We start from the raw sequence: 15,831 nt of genomic DNA on the forward strand, positions 1-15,831 counted from the left end.
TATTTAATTTTATTTTATGTGTGTGGACATTTTTCTGCAAGTATGTAAATGCACGGCATATGTAGCTGCTGCCAGTGGACGTCAGGAGAGGGTACTGCTCTCACAGAGGATGTGGGTTTGATTTCCATTACCCATATGGCAGCTCACATGGTCTGTAACTCCAGTTCCAGGGGACCCAACCCCTTTTTCTGGACTCTTAAGGTACTGTGTAGTAATTTGGTGCACAGACATTCATACATAAGATAAAATAAAAAATATAAAGACATCATGGGAGACATTGACAGTATGCCCAAGGACTGCTTCTAGCCCAAAGATCCATATAACCATATCAGAGATAGACTGTTCTTCTATTTCTGTCAGGTTGTAGCCTCTTCATCGATCTTCCTTTGTTTCAAATTTCATAAAGAACCAGAGGTGGGGTCATATGAAACATAGTTTCAAAAAAAAACCGAGGTTACTTTTGACTGGATAAATTCTAGCAGAGTTAAGTTCCTTAGGGATGGGAGACAGTTTGAGAGTGCCAGATAGGAGAAAGATTTATTGTGGAGACAGGGGAGGTATCCTGTCTTCAGACAGACCTTAACTGGGAGAGGTTCAAGGCCAGACTGCGAACATCCTTTTTATACCAAGTCCTTCCATCACTCCCTGCCCTGATGGAAACAGAGCCATTTGAAAGCAGGTGCTTCCTGCTACCTTTCCACACTGCGTGCTCCCATAAGTGCTTTCAGGGCTGAGGCCACTCAAAGAGAATTTTATTAAAGGCTTTGCAGTTCCCCAGCAGAGTCTCATTAATTTATGAGGATGCCAAAGGGGCTGTTGGGCCTGCTCCATGCTTGTTGCCTTGAAGAGCATTCATTTCACAGGCTGTTTAATGTAGAGACTGAAAGGTCAGATGTTTCAAAGAAAGTCAAGCTGTGCAAGTGGTTTAATCAGTAAGAGTTTGTCCTGTTGTAATTCTTGAAAGCTTCCTTTGCCTTTCAGAAAAATCTATCTGTGACATAGTATTGAGCTATTTAAATATCATTTGTGAATACTGCTCCACAGCATTGAAGTAGCTGCCATGGCTGAGGGCAATATTGCTTTTCCAATGGAAATATTCAAATTTCCAGCTTCTAAATGAGGTTAGCCCATTGACCTTAGCATTTGAACAAACTCTGAAAGCCTCTCCAATGAAACCCCTGCCATAGTGTCTGCCTTTGGTCTTATTGTCTGAACTATGTCAGGATCTTCCGAGCAATCAGAGTCCTGTTTAGGAAGTCCTTATTTATGCCTGTGTTGAATGTACTCTTTACTTTTATCCTAACGTGGTTTCTATGACTGTAATCCTAGGATTCTGTCTCTCTTTTTCTCTGTCCCTTCTACCCCCCCATATGTAATTTAAGCAACTTACTCAAGCACTGGGCAGTTATGCCTTAGCCATCACATTAAGCAGCAGAAGTGCCTCAAGATCAGCCCCAAGTGAGAGCTCTGGGCTGATGCATGTGTAGTAGCTCCACACTTTTTTGAGTATCTTAGGAACACACATTTTCCAGTAGTTTCCTATGCACAATTGAGGAGGCTCCCTCCAGCGTTTTTGACTTCTCCCTCTACTCACTTCTTTGCTTTTACCTTTCCTGGGGGAGTCTGGACTCCCAACAAAATCTCCTGGGGGATATAGTGCATTGGTGTGGTACACTTGTTCAGCCTGGGAGTGGGTTGGAGAAATGGAGAGAGTAGAGCCGGTTTAATTAATTAGCTCAGTCACAATTCCATCTGATGACCTAATCCCAGAAAAACTGCTGTGCTCTTAGGTCAAAATTCCAATAGCACAACTGTGATTGTACAGGGGAGCTTCTCCTCATCCTCACTCAGGTCTTCCGAGAACCAAACACATGGCTGCAATTACTTTTAAACACGACTTTTCCTTTTCTGAAGAAGCAAACCCAACCAAGGGCGGGGAGCCTGGCCCACAGGGCATCCTTCTGAGCTTCCTGTCAAATTGGTTTCCACCTTCCTGACTTAGTGGTGTTGATATGATTGATTTCCGTGGGAGGATAGAGGAAACCCACATTTCCCGCAAGGTTCACCGTCGTCCACCCTCATCTGAAAGCATTTCATCATTGAACGAAATATGGGCCCAATAGGAATGCTAACCCCTTTTACAGCTACCAGGCAAAAGCCTTCCCCCCAACCAGCTCTGGGGGGGGGGGGTGGAGAAGAGGAGACTGGATACACTGAAATGAATCTTCAGCTTTCAACAGATCTTAATCGTGGTTTTTCCCCAGTTCGCCCACCAGCTTTGTACTCTCGTGCCTGCGGACCCAGGAGGACAGGGTGCACAGGAGAACCCGCCCAAGCACACAGGCTAAATAGCAAACAGATGACTGGCATGCTAAAGAACTCACTAGTCTGGGAACCGCCAGAAAACAGTTCCAGCCCCTTGGTTTCTGGGTGGAGAGATCATTTTATCTTCTTTGCTTGAAATGATGGGATTTTACAAACAGGAGTTCCTTCTCCCTTGTGGGGAAGCAGAGAACCAAATCCTGCTTCAGGCGAAGTTGCAGACCTAAGCAGAGGCTATAGTCCACTTGCCTAGCTCCATTCCACATCGCTCCCTGCTCCCTGGTTTTGTTTGATTTTGGTCCCCAGAGCCAGCAAAAAACCAAGCTCATGTTTTCTGTCCGAGCCGCATGTCTACGCTGTTTAATCTGGTAGGGACTTGGGGACATGAGCTTTGGTTCAGAAGTTACTATACCGTGGTCGCTCTTTAAAGTTTAAAGAACATCATCAAAACCCCATCTCACCCCCTGGCTCAGGAACCTGACCCTTTCCTACACCTGCAAGCTCAGCTCACCAGCCAGTTAATCCTCCAAACCCTTCGACAATGTCCAGATGGGTTGTTTTGACTGCGCCTCCCTGCAAGGACCAAAGGGGCGCGCGCCCTGGTAAGGGGTCCGCCCTTCCTCCCAGTTTCTGGTGGGGCGGGGGTAGGTAGGCAGGGATCTGGATCTGGTTAAAGGAGGGGAAAACCATGGTCACAGCCCCCTTCTTCAGCTCCAGTCTTCCCAAGCTCCTGGAGGAGAAGGAGGGACAGTACAAGAGAGGAGGGACTGGGAAGGTGTCCCATCGCTGCACATCTCGTCCTGGGTTTGACCTGCTGCTGCCGTCTGTCTCTGTTTTCCCGTCTTGCCCACCACAGACTCCAGCCATGAGCCCCCCTTCCAGCTCCGGCATCTATGTGAGCCGCGGGGTGGCCCTCCTGCTGGCCGGGCTGATGGCCACGCTTTTGCTGGTGCTGGTGACTCTGGCTACCCTGTATGGCAACTGCTCACGCGTCCAGCCTTTGGAGCAGCATAGCCCCGGGATGAAGAACACTGCGTTATCCCCTCCTGGTGGCCAGGAGCAGGCGCCACCAACCCTGACACCAGAGGCTGCACGTGAGCCAGCAGTGGCCACCACCTCGAAAGACTGGCAACCCCCATTGTCGGGGCCCTGGGAACAGCTGCGCCTGCCCCCCTGGCTTGTCCCGCTTCACTATGATCTGGAGCTGTGGCCCTGGCTACGGCCGGATGACCTGCCCTCACCGAGTTTGACCTTCACGGGCCGCGTGAACATCACTGTACGCTGCACAGAGGCCACCTCGAGGCTGCTGCTGCACAGCTTCCTTCTGAATTACAAGCGAGTGGAAGTGTGGGGTCCCCTGGCCCTGGACAATAGGAATGCCACTGTAGGCCGAGTGCCGGTGGACAATGTGTGGTTCGCTTTGGACATGCAATACATGGTTCTGGACCTGGGCCAGGCCTTGCAGCCAGGTAGCAGGTATAAGCTGAACCTGGGCTACTCTGGCCAAGTGCTTCAGCACACCTCAGAGGGGCTCTTCCTGAACTTCTACATGGACCAGGGTGAGCACAGGTAAGGGCTTGTGGCATAGTCCGGCATGCATCCCCACCCCAGAAGTGCTCATCTGTGTGATCCATTTTCTGCCCTGAGAAAGGCATTTTCTCCTCTCTCAGAGCCAAAGGCAAAGGCTTCCTTCTTTCTCTTCCTCTGAAATTCTGCTAGGAATAAAGATGTTGAGACCCAGGTTCTCCCTCTTTTGCTTTTCAGCTCTATTTCCTCTGCCCATCCACCTTGCCCACATTGAGGTTGTTTTCTCCTCCGGAGTTTATCAGGTTTTTGTTGTTCTTTTAAGAAAAGCTTTATCTACCTAGAAAATTCTAGCTGTCTAAACAAATTCCTCCCTTCTTAAGGATTAGTACTTTGACCAACAACAACTGTCAATACCTAAGAACTGCCTGGAAATACAACTGTTCGAAACCATGCCCCACCAAAGGTGTCAGAACCTGCCAGCACTTCTGGCCTTAAAAGCTTGGCAAGCTGGAAGCATCCTTCTTTGGTATAAGATTCTCTCTCCCAGAGGCCTGGGCACTAAGTTTTGCTCTGCCTTGCTCCATCTAACCAGGCTAACTATGGCTCTACAAACACAGCCACAACAGGGTTGATTGTTTCTGTATCCTTTTCTTCTGTTGGTTTCACTAAAATTTTGCAGAAACTTAAGAATAACAATTCATTTATCTGTTCCATGGCTGCCAGAGCCCTCATTTCCTTTTGCTGGCCATCTGTGGCATCTGGTGCATTCTGCTGAACTTCGGAGCCCGGCACTTCTGGAATTCCTCTGCTGGGATTTGTGATCCCATGTTCTTAAACTCACTGGCTTGTGAAAATATCTCCCACAGGGGGCGTTTCCAGCCACTCCTTCAGAAGCTTCTCCTCCTAGTCTGAGGTCTCACTACAGAAACCCTGCCAATATTGTGAAAATTGGACAATAATTTCCTCCATTCGCCCACTGGAGGTTCATTTGCAATCCACACACCTTCTTGCACTTTGCCCTTTATTAGAGAAAACGTTCTTAGATGCTGGGGGCGGGAATCACACTGAAGTACATGCTAACCTGCCTCTTACACATTTTTCAAAGCTTCAAAGTTCTTAAATGAGGTCAATGAGTTGCCTAAGTAGATACGCGGTCTTAACTTTGAAAGGATGATGTGTTTGGTTTTCTGTTTTCAGTGCATTCATTCTTGAAAAATGATTTGAAGTTATCTCTTAAGAATGACATGTGAACCAAGGTCTACTTCACCGAGTATGGTTTGACACAACTGTGCCTTAATTCCTCAGAGGAAAGAGCTGAAATGCAGGGCACAGCTGGCAGAGGTTTCTACTGTCCACAAATCTTGGCTTGTTTGCTTCCCTTCTCTCTGTCCCTGTGGGGACAAGCCCAGACAAGCTAGGTAGCCCCGACAAGCTAACTTAGGAGCCCCTGTCCATTTCCTATTGTCAAGAGAAGCCAGATTTTTCAGAACACCGAAGCCCAGAGAGAGTTCTAGAATTGGGGTTTCTGAGGAGCTATCACCAGCAAGTTGTTATTCCTCTACTTCTAGACAAAAAGATGCTTGAAGTCAGGGTCACAAAGAACCTGGCACAATGATGGCTGGTGGCACAGTGAATTTCGGGAGCTGACTAAGCCCAGGGGTTGACAGTGAGCTGTGTCAGCTGAACTTATCACTGCATCATCCTGAGTCTGTTTCTCCATCCTGGAATAGATACAATCAACAGTCAGCTTTAGAACATTGGGACAATGAGATAAGACAGACAAGACCTATCAGTGACTGGCACACGACATGAGCTGTGGCCTGTGTGGGGTAGGTCAGTTTAATCCTTCCAAGGGAAGGCAGGCTCCTTCTTATCCAAACACAGAAACTGCCAGGTTCTGGTACCTAAGAGCCTAAGACATCTGTGGTAGGAAAACACAAAGGGTTGGAGAGTGGGGAGGCTTCAGTGAAGAGGTGTGGAATTTTAGTATAGATCTTTATATAACTTTATATGTTATATAGATTATCAAGGTAAGATTATTTCTGTTCTGTTCCATTTTTGTATGAATTTTTTTTTGTATGAATGGGTGTTGAATTTTAACCAATGCTTTTTCTGCTTAAATTTTCTTTGATTGGAGAAGAGAGAGAGAGAAAATGGAGAGCACATATCTTGACTTTGTTTGACAAGGGCATGATTCTCAGACAAATTTTCCTGTGAAAACAATTCCTTTTAAAAATAAGTTAGTTTTCTTTTATGTATATGCATGTTTTGCCTGCACATGTCTGTGAACCATGTACTTGCCTGGTGCTCATGGAAGCTAGAAAAGGGCATCTGATCTCCTAGGATTGAAGTTATAGATGCCAAACACCCAGGTGCCTGGAATCAAACTCAGGTCCTCTGGAGGAAGCAGCTTGTTGCTCTATCTCTTAACCTCCACCGTCACTCCAGGTCCCTGATAGCAGTTTCTTAGAAAGTGTTCCCAGGCAAAGAACAGACATAGACTGGGGGAGTCTGAGTGGGAAGAAAGTCAATGTATGATATGAAATTAAATGAAGCCCTATCCAGAAAAGTTCTGGAGCCTGAGCCATACCTCAGAACTGTCCCTACCATAAGCAAGGGAGAAGGAGTGATTGTTTCCTCCATATTGACTGTAGATGAAGCTTGAGGTCAGAGTAACCCAGAACTATGTAGGAGTACAGGCAAAGCAGCTCCAAGGGAGCTTTGCTAGCCTGGTGCTACACGTATGGCTTCTCATCCACAGAATAGAAGTGATGTAGGTCATGGGTCTTAAATGATGCAAATGTTTCCCGTAATCCGTAAGAGGTCTGAGGGGTCTTGAATTTCTCCTGTGGGTGGAGGGTATTGGCTGGATAGCTACACTGTGCCAAGAATGAAAACAACCATTGTGGTGAATACTACAGAAGTGATTGTCTAAGACAGCTTCAAAGGGAGTTATCCAGGATCTGGTGTTAAATTGAACACTCAGGAGACCAGAAGAGGGAGGGTCTTAGCATTGTTGGGAACCATCGAACCTTGATCATTATGAAGGCTTGATACAAAAGTCACACCAGCCTGGAAAATTCAGTCACATCAATGTGGTAGTATGAGAATTCTTCTTGTTTTGGGAATTCTCCTCTTTCTTTTCCTTTCTCATCACCATGACACCTGGGAGTAGAAAGATGGAGCTTAGATTTCTTATCCTAAAGAACTGGTAAGTCCTTGAAAAGAAGTTTGGGTTTGGAGTTGACTTTTCCCAGGATGAAAGTTGATTTGCACAGTAACAACAAAGACCCTCTAATTGATGAGCTTGCATTTCTTTTCCTGTGTAATGAGTGAAAATATAGATTCCAGAGTCTGAAGAAATTGGTTTCAAACAGTTTGTTTTACACCTCTGAGTTCTGGAAAGTAAATTTTGGTGACAGCCCACCAGTATCTCACAGCAGTCTGGTTCATCACAGCTCCTAAGCAATTATCAAGAACACCATAAAACAATCCTGCTACCAACCCTGCATTGTACATATGCTGATGACCTTGGGAATTCATTGCAAAGGATGTAAATTATGATCGTATGGAAGGACATTTGTTCAGTTGGTGATAGTCACTTCATCATAAAAGTTTGATTTTTGTTTGTTGTTTTTGTATGTACTACATGTGTCAACCAAACATTCTAAAGTACAGAATAGGTACAACTTGACTCTGGCCATTTCATAAAAGTAAAGAAACCCTTTACTGTATAAGTTCCTGCAGATAAAATCCCACCAGTCAAACAATACTGAGAATCCATTTCTGCTCCTTGAAGATGACCTTGCCTCACCTCTGTATCCTTGTTTGTATCACTAACTCCTAGTGGGGTGTCAGAAGCCACTGAAGTAACTTCAGTAGGGTGATACTCTAACAATATTTGTTATGGCAGTCTTTGTAGCTGAATCCGTGCTGATGGTTTGCAAGACATGTATAAGGCAAGAATGGATGCTAGAAGGTACTGTTTAACTGTGAAATACATACATACATACAAACATACTGTTTTGAGACAGGCTCTTACTGTTCAGTCAAGACTAGCCTCCACATTACCATTCTCCCACCTCATCTTTCCAAGTGTTGCAATCACAGGCATGCACTGAGGAAAATAATATTTAAAACAATACCAACTGCTTGTGGTTACCTCCTTCTGTTATAGCATATATAACAGAAATGTCAGTTATGCCTCTAACTCAGCAGACAGAGGCAGGTGGATCTCTATGAGTTAAAAGCCAGCCTGATCTACAAAGAACAACTAGAGCTGTTACACAAAGAAACCCTGTCTCAAAACAAAACAAAAACAAAAACAAACAAGCAAACAAACAAAAAATGCAATCCCCTTGCTGAATTGCCACAGCAGTTTCTGAAAGACTATCCATTCTACACCAGCCTTCTCCAGTTTTTCTAATCACAGGTTTCTAATGCCTGATGTTTCCACCATGAATCTTTTACTGTCCCTTTACTTTTAACCCACATATTGTTCTCAAACACACAAGATAGTTACATTATTTCCAGTATGTGGCTATTACAAAGAAACCTTCCAGAAATATCCACATACAAACCTTTATGCAAATTAACCTCTTTGAGTAAATATGATATCAAAGGAAGAATGGCTGGGTCACATGGCAGTTGGATATTTGAAGAATCTAAGAAGTTATTTTCCAAGGCATTTGACCACTTATAATTTTTATGAATATTATCAATCAGAGAATTCTAGTTGCTCCATAACTTTGCTTTCTCTCTTAGCCATTCAAATATAGGTGCTGGATTTTTTTCCCTATATTTATCTCATTCAGACACTGGAGTTACTTAGTGGTCCCTTCTTGAGCCTTGTTTTTAAGCTGACTGAGACCAACTCTACAACTTTTGTGTTTTACACTAGGGCCTCTTTAGTTCACTAGCCAGACATCGTCTTCCTAACTGTTCCACTTACGTACGTATTCTTTAATTACTTTCAGGGTTAGGCATGGTGTACTTTCTTTTAATTCCAGCACTCAGGAGGCAGAGACTGGCAGATCTCTGTGAGTTCAAGGCCAGCCAGGCATACATAATGAGACCTTGTCTAAAAATATTAATTACCTTTAGGAATATTTTATTTGTGAGCATGTTTTATTATATTTATTCCCATTTATTTCATACCTGGAAGCAGAAGCATAGATTATGGTGTCCACTTGTCCTAAGTTCTCTGGGAATGAAAGTCATTTCTGTAAATTAAGATGTCAGACTTTCGAAAATTGTTTTATACTTTAAAGCTATTCAAGTTTCCTTTTTAAAAATTACATTTATTGACTCCATGCATGTGTTTGTGTGTATGAAGCTTAGGAAACAAGTTTTGGGAGTTGGGTTTCTCCTTCCATTTAAAAGTCCTGGGACTCAAACTAACGTTATCTGGCTTGTCAGCAAGCATCTTAACCTACTGAGCCACCTCTCCGGCCCCCAATTTTTCATTTGATTAGAACAAACATATAACCATATTCTTGGATTCTTAGGAATATTCTTGCATTCTAATCATGATATTCACCAGATAAAAGATAAGAAGTAGCCGAGAAAAAGTTAGAGAAAGAAAATGAGAAAGCCCTGGGGAAGGAATTCAAGAGGAGTTGTACAAAATTCTGATCTTTATGAAGATCAAATAAAGGAGACAGTAACATGATCAAAATCAGGCAGGGTGAGCAGGGTTTTAAAAGACTTCCTTGAAGTTGCATTTTTATGCTAAGAAATCTTATACTGTGCTGAGAGTATGACACACTCTCGGAAAATTGAGCAATACTGGGAAAGAATTTCCATGTCTCAAAACAAGGTCAGTGAACTGTAGTACCAGGCACAAGATGTAGGAGGACGGAGGTAATTTTATAGCTGGGATAGATGTTGAACTCATATTTTGCATGACTAATGGTTTTTCTGGGAGGTAATTTTGCTAGCCATCCTGCAGCTTTTGAAAACAAATGTGGTTAGCATATCTCCACTGCTCTTTATAGTTTAATGTATGGAGTTACATTTCTAACTTTTCCCCTTGTGAAACTCATATGGTTCTGTGTTTTTTTAATTAATTTATTCTTTTCTCATATATTACATCCTGTGTAGTCACGTCACTGGTCCCTCAGTCCAGCAAGCAGGTAATGTGTCTTTACACTCCTTCAACCTCTGCCAGGACCCGCTATGGTTCACAGTGTCTTGGACCCAAAGTTCTACTGAGGGCATTCATCCTTCCCTTGCCTAGGACTGCCATATGTCTGGAGGCAGCAGCCTTCTTCCTGCTCTGCCTCCGAAGCAGCCAGCTGTTCAGTCACCTCTTAGGTCCCCAGTGGGTAGGAGCAGAGTCCAGGCTCTGCTCAGATTCAGTTTCTTTGAGGGGGGGGTTGAATGAGCACTAGCCTTTCCTCTTTCAGATTTAAGGAATATTTATGTTGCCTACTGAGCCTCTTCTCTCCATTAACCCAAGGGTAGAGTTTGGTGGCTCCTTCCAACTCCCGGACAGCATGTGAGCATTGGTAAAACCCACTCACGACCTGCTCAGACTTCTCTTTTCTGGCTCCTCTTCACTCCCTGGCTCTCCTGTACCCTCTTACGCCCGAGTTATCCAAAGAGGAACCTTCTGAGTCTCAAGGCCATTTGCTTCGAAGAACTTCCTAACCTAATTTGGCATCTTTCTTTGGAATTTTGTAGCTATTATATTTTGTTGCCTGGTAGAAACTGCAGTTTCCAGTACTCTTACACAAGTAATAAACAAACATGATTCATAGAACAATCCTTGAACCACAGTCCAGTGGTTGAACATCTGCTTCTACTAAATGTTTTGATTTCTAGGTGTGTGTTATATTAAAATATTTAAGGAGTGGGGTATCATAACTCTTGAAGAATTTTTCTTAATCTCTGACTAGCTCTGTTATTTAGCACTTGTTAACAGAAGATGGAGTTCATATGGAGTTCATAAAATAATTTGGAGTGAAATAATTTATTAGTGCATGTAATTGATATCTTTTCAATGGGCATAGACTTATTCTCCAAGTGCATGAAGATGTTCCATGAAGATCCCTTCTAGCTCCAGAGCATTCTGAGGCCATGATTTTAGAGCAAGGCAAGGGGGAAGGAAAGAGATTCTACAGTGCTGAACCTCTAGGAGGCAAATTCCCCTACAGCAGTTCCTTTACCAGCTGACCACGGCAAACAGAGACTTAGCAGACACCATAATATTATACTTCCCTGAAACTTGAAGGGAAGAGAGAATGGTAGGTCATCCTGTGCTCGGAAAGGCTTGATATTTCTCCCTCCGCTGGCAGAGCGAGAAGGCAAAGCCACTCACTGTGAGATTTCCAGATGTGGCATATAAGATCACATGACTGCTGCTTGCTGCTGGCCTTTGCAGCTAAGATGAAGAGCCAAAAGGGCTTTGAGTAGTAGGGACCTTTCTTGAACTGTTTTTGGGAAACGGTTACAGAAAATCCAGGAGAAGCCTCTTTCTTTCACTTCTCGGGAGACTTGAATCACAGACTTGGAAGCATTTACTGTGTTTGGTTGCTAAAGTGGTGCTGTTCTTCCTGTTGCCCATTTTGAAGCCTCCTTTGTGAAGTCGTAGCAGAGGAGATGCTGTCAAGCTTGTCTTTCCATGGTTTGTGTTCAGCATTTGACATCCTGGGTATCAAGAGACATACTCTGTAATGAGATGTGCCTTTTCACGTTAGAGTATGCATGCTCTTTGGTACAAATGTCACCATCTGTTCAGACTGTTCTACAGTGTCAGGGTATGGACTTCCCTAGGAGCATGGGCGAACTCTTGAAGGGACTCCTCCTATGGTCTCCAGGTGACTCAAGCAGGGCCACTTCAAAGGTTTACATACATTTCGTTAGGTATGTTTAGCCCTCTTTACACCCCACCCCAGAATCATGCTGTTAGAAATCTCAGTGTCCATTCAGATCATCCATTCAGATATCTCATCCCATCCAAACATTCAATGGAAAATGGTCCCTAAAGACTTTAAGCACATTTCTCAAAGTTACATGGCTTTAATTATTTTTATTCTGCTCATCTGAACGGAGAACTCAGGTGACTGAAAAACAATATACAATGCTGTTTCATGTATCTCCTCTCAAACACAGCAACCCAAGTCCTAAAACAGGCAATTTTGACTGAAACACACTGCAAATGTACTTCAAAGTCTCTTGTATATATTAATAAAGCTGCCTATATTTTATAACAGCCCCAAAGTGGAGCTAATTATCAGTTGCTAATTCAACTGCTCTGAAGATGTCTTGCGTTGCAGATGACACAAGCAGAAAAGAAAAGACAGAACTGCCCCTCCCCAGCTTCTGGTAGTTTGTAATTGGGGAAAGAAAGATGATTTGTGTTCAGGTGTAATTTTGACAACTTTGGAGCTGAGTTTGTCACTAATGACCAACTCACCCATAAGTTAGTGACTCCTGGGTCTCTTCTAAACTATTGAGCATGGCTTGTCAGGTTGGAAGATGTAGGGATCACAGGTGATTTCTTATTAAGTTGTCTACTAATAATATGTGCACTCAAGTAGCAACCCAAAGTAGAGTGTCATATTTTCCACATGGAGAACTGAAGCTTCAGCTCCAATATGTGACTTTCCCAGAATGGCTCCGTCGGTAGCAGAAAGACCAGGTCTTGTAGCCAATCTGGCTACTGTGGAACCACAGGCTTCCTTCCAGCCTGCACAAGCAGGGCTATAATAAAATGAGGGAAATGAGCAGGACAAAACAGGCTGGCTGCAAATTATAGCTTTGTCACAGTAAAGTTGGACACCTCCAATGGGCTGTCTGTGAGATGGGTTTTTCTTATTTTTCAAGAGAGGTTTCTGAATGTCTCAACTACCTGACTGTCCCCCCCCCCCCCCGCCCCACCACCACCGAGAGCTGTGAATTTTGTTTAATAGGCGAAGAGGCTCTTTTGCAGTGGAAGATTGATTTGTAGAGGTGAAAAACGAGTAGGACAGGTCCTCTCAAGATGTTTGGCTTTATTTATCTCTGAATTGGGCCTGAAGCAAGGGTCAACATGTGACAAATGCTAAGCCCGGGACCTCAGTTGGAAGAAAGTTCACATTCACCATTGTCCTCTCCAGCCAGGTTCCCAGGTCACTGAGTCTTGGCAAATGGAATTAACAAGACTGAGGAAAAAGCTGTTTGCTGAGAGCCATGCCCTTAAGACACTCAGGAAGGATGTGCTGGGGGTGAACCTGACATCATGGGCTTGTCCCTAAGCTTTCTGCTATAAATCTCCAGTGTAGCATGGCAGTGTGTCATTCTTTGTATTTTTCCATGAATGGAGGAGAAGCCACAGTAGGGATGTGGTGAATCTATCTGTAACCATAGGACATAATGTTCAGTTGGTGTGTGCCCATACAGTTTACCCCCAGAAGGCTCCAAAATAGAACCATAAGTTTTCAATTAGAAAGAAGAGGGAACATTTGAGAAAGAGTCGGGGGGGGGGGGGGGAAGAAAAAACATAGACATTCTTCAGACTGACTTGCCCTTTGGTGACAGATGAAAGCAACAAACAGTCCTCAAAGAAGCCATCCTAGTTTTCCAAAGACTGACATTCCATGTTTATGTTTGTTCCTGTTTTCCTTATAAAAGGTTTATTATGCAATGAGACAAAAATCATTTTGTGCTTGAAAAATAAAGAGATCATTTTTATTTTAGGTCTTACAAGAACCCTAAGATGTTGTAGGAATTGGAGTGTGTGTGTGTGTGTGTGTGTGTGTGTGTGTGTGTGTGTGTGTGTGGTTCCGTTGATCTAAGAAAAAAAATTTACCAAATATATTTCAGAGCCTTGATTGCGTCTCAAATGGAACCAACATTTGCCAGGAATGTTTTTCCCTGTTTTGATGAGCCAGCTCTGAAGGCAACTTTTAACATTACAATTATTCACCATCCTGGGTATGTGACTCTTTCCAATATGCCCCAGCTAGGTAAGTAATGTTTCCTGCCATTGTATAAAAATGAAAACATTAGCTTTCATGTCTGCTTCTCTAGGCAATGTGTTAATAGCCTTCATCTGTTATAACTGTGGAGAGTAGTCACATGAGACAAGTATGGACCTTTCATACTTAGAGAAGATAAGTCCCTGTTCTTTCTGTATTGGGATCTGGGGACATGATACTATCTCTACATACTGACAGTCTACCTGCCCGTTAGTTAGTGCTTCAACTATGGGCCCTTACCTATAACAGGCAGGTGCAGTTGATCTCAGCAGATACATGAATGTATTTTATCCGCCTTGGGTGATTTTTGTTTTCATCGTGACTGCATTGGTTTATAACTTTTAAAGATCCAGAGATATAATGTAAAAATCTAAATCTTTGTTTCCTTGGTAACTCAGTTGCTCAATTAACACAGGATCTGCAGCATTTATATGACTTTAATGAATGAAGGCTGAGAACAGGTAGCCTCTTGCAGAGTGGGCCTGAGCCACCATAAACTACCTCAATCTCCTTGTTACTATATTGTACCCCGTGACGCATCTGATGGCTGACCCTGACTAACATTTGAGTTTGCGATTTCAGCTTTAGGCTCCAGACTGTTGCTGCTGAAGATACATCGGAAACCTGATAAAGGTGGAATTGTAGTTTCTGATTCACTTTGGTCTCAGGCAGCTCTCGATGAAATGCTGTGAGAAGTGTGCTGAGCTAGGAAATAGAAGCAGGTGGAAAGAAAGAGTATCAACTGGGCAGAAAACATGCAGTGCTCATGGGTTTGACATTCATTTTGTTAAGCTCTCATCACTCAGGAAGCTGATTCAAGCCTAAGATCCCATATTGGGTCCTCCAAATGTACTTTCTATTTACTTAAAAATCATTATAACAACTGTATAGCTTTATGGAATGAAATGTGATGACTTGATACATACATGCAGTAAGTGATGATAATGGGGGAGTAGTCATCATTATAATAGAAAATATTTTAAAATAGTCCTGGGGACTAGGAGAATGGCTTAGTCAGGAAATGCTTGCCATGCAAGCAGGAGGCTCTGAGTTTAATCTCCGGCACCCGTGTAAAAAGCTGGGCATGGTGGAGTGCAACTGTAATCTCGGTGTTGGGGAGGCAAAGGCAGGGGGTTTTCTGGGGTCTTGCTGGCCAGTCAGTCTAGCTGAATCAGGAGCTTCAGGGTTAGAGTCCCTGTCTCAAAAGACAATTGAGAACAATTGAGAAGATGTTCACTGCTGACCTCTGTAAACATGTGTACACTTGTACACACATGCAACATGTATACACATACATACTTTTGAGCAACATGATAATTTTGCATATTTTTGGGTTATAGTGTCTATTTCAGGATAATTAACATTTTTACCTCCTCGTTGTTAACTTTGTATTTAGATCCTGGGATGACAAAGGTTCACAGTAACCTGATGTAGTGTTGATGGTTTAGACAGAGAAACGCGATCTCCTGGACTACAGGGAATACCTAGGAAGGAGTGGCTGGTTGACAGCTGTCTTGACAAATTGTTTCTAGGTTGCATATTATCTAGGTTTACAGTGGTTTGGACTAAAATATTCCTCCAGGTCAGTCTGAAAGAATCGATGTGAATGGAAGCAGATGGAAGGTCACTACCTTCCATACCACACCCCGCATGCCAACTTACCTTGTCGCACTTGCTGTATGTGACTTTGACCATGTCAGCAGAACTGAGAGAGGCAAGGAGGTGAGTAGAGAAGAGCCTGCAGATGGGGAACAATTGCTGGCTGGGTGTTGTTTGCCTACTGTACCTACATAACCCACTGCCACTTTCCTCTTCCCCCTGCCAAGTCCCGTGGAAATGTGGCTTCACAAAATGTGATGTAAGAAGTATGGTAGCATACACTTGTAATTCTATCACCTGAGGGATCAAGGATCATGGATTTGAGGCCATCCTGGGATGCATAGTAAGATCCTGTTTCCTCCCCTTTCACTAAATTAAAAAAAAAGGAGGTGGTAGGGAGGGGTAAGGTACACTTTTCTAT

The 15,831-nt window shown here is 43.5% G+C and overlaps 1 protein-coding gene across 1 annotated transcript in view; it reads left to right on the plus strand.

Annotated features, from left to right (window-relative positions):
- The first annotated feature begins 3,174 nt into the window (after positions 1-3,174).
- Positions 3,175-15,831, plus strand: part of Lvrn (laeverin) — a 52,286-nt gene continuing 39,629 nt past the window's right edge. The window contains exons 1-3 of the mRNA XM_051200979.1: positions 3,175-3,891; positions 13,657-13,799; positions 15,394-15,533. Coding sequence (XP_051056936.1) covers positions 3,188-3,891; positions 13,657-13,799; positions 15,394-15,533 — 987 coding nt within the window. The 5' untranslated portion in view covers positions 3,175-3,187. The remainder of the gene's footprint in view (positions 3,892-13,656; positions 13,800-15,393; positions 15,534-15,831) is intronic.

Source organism: Phodopus roborovskii, unplaced genomic scaffold (assembly GCF_943737965.1).
Source record: "Phodopus roborovskii unplaced genomic scaffold, PHOROB, whole genome shotgun sequence".
NCBI lineage: Eukaryota > Metazoa > Chordata > Mammalia > Rodentia > Cricetidae > Phodopus > Phodopus roborovskii.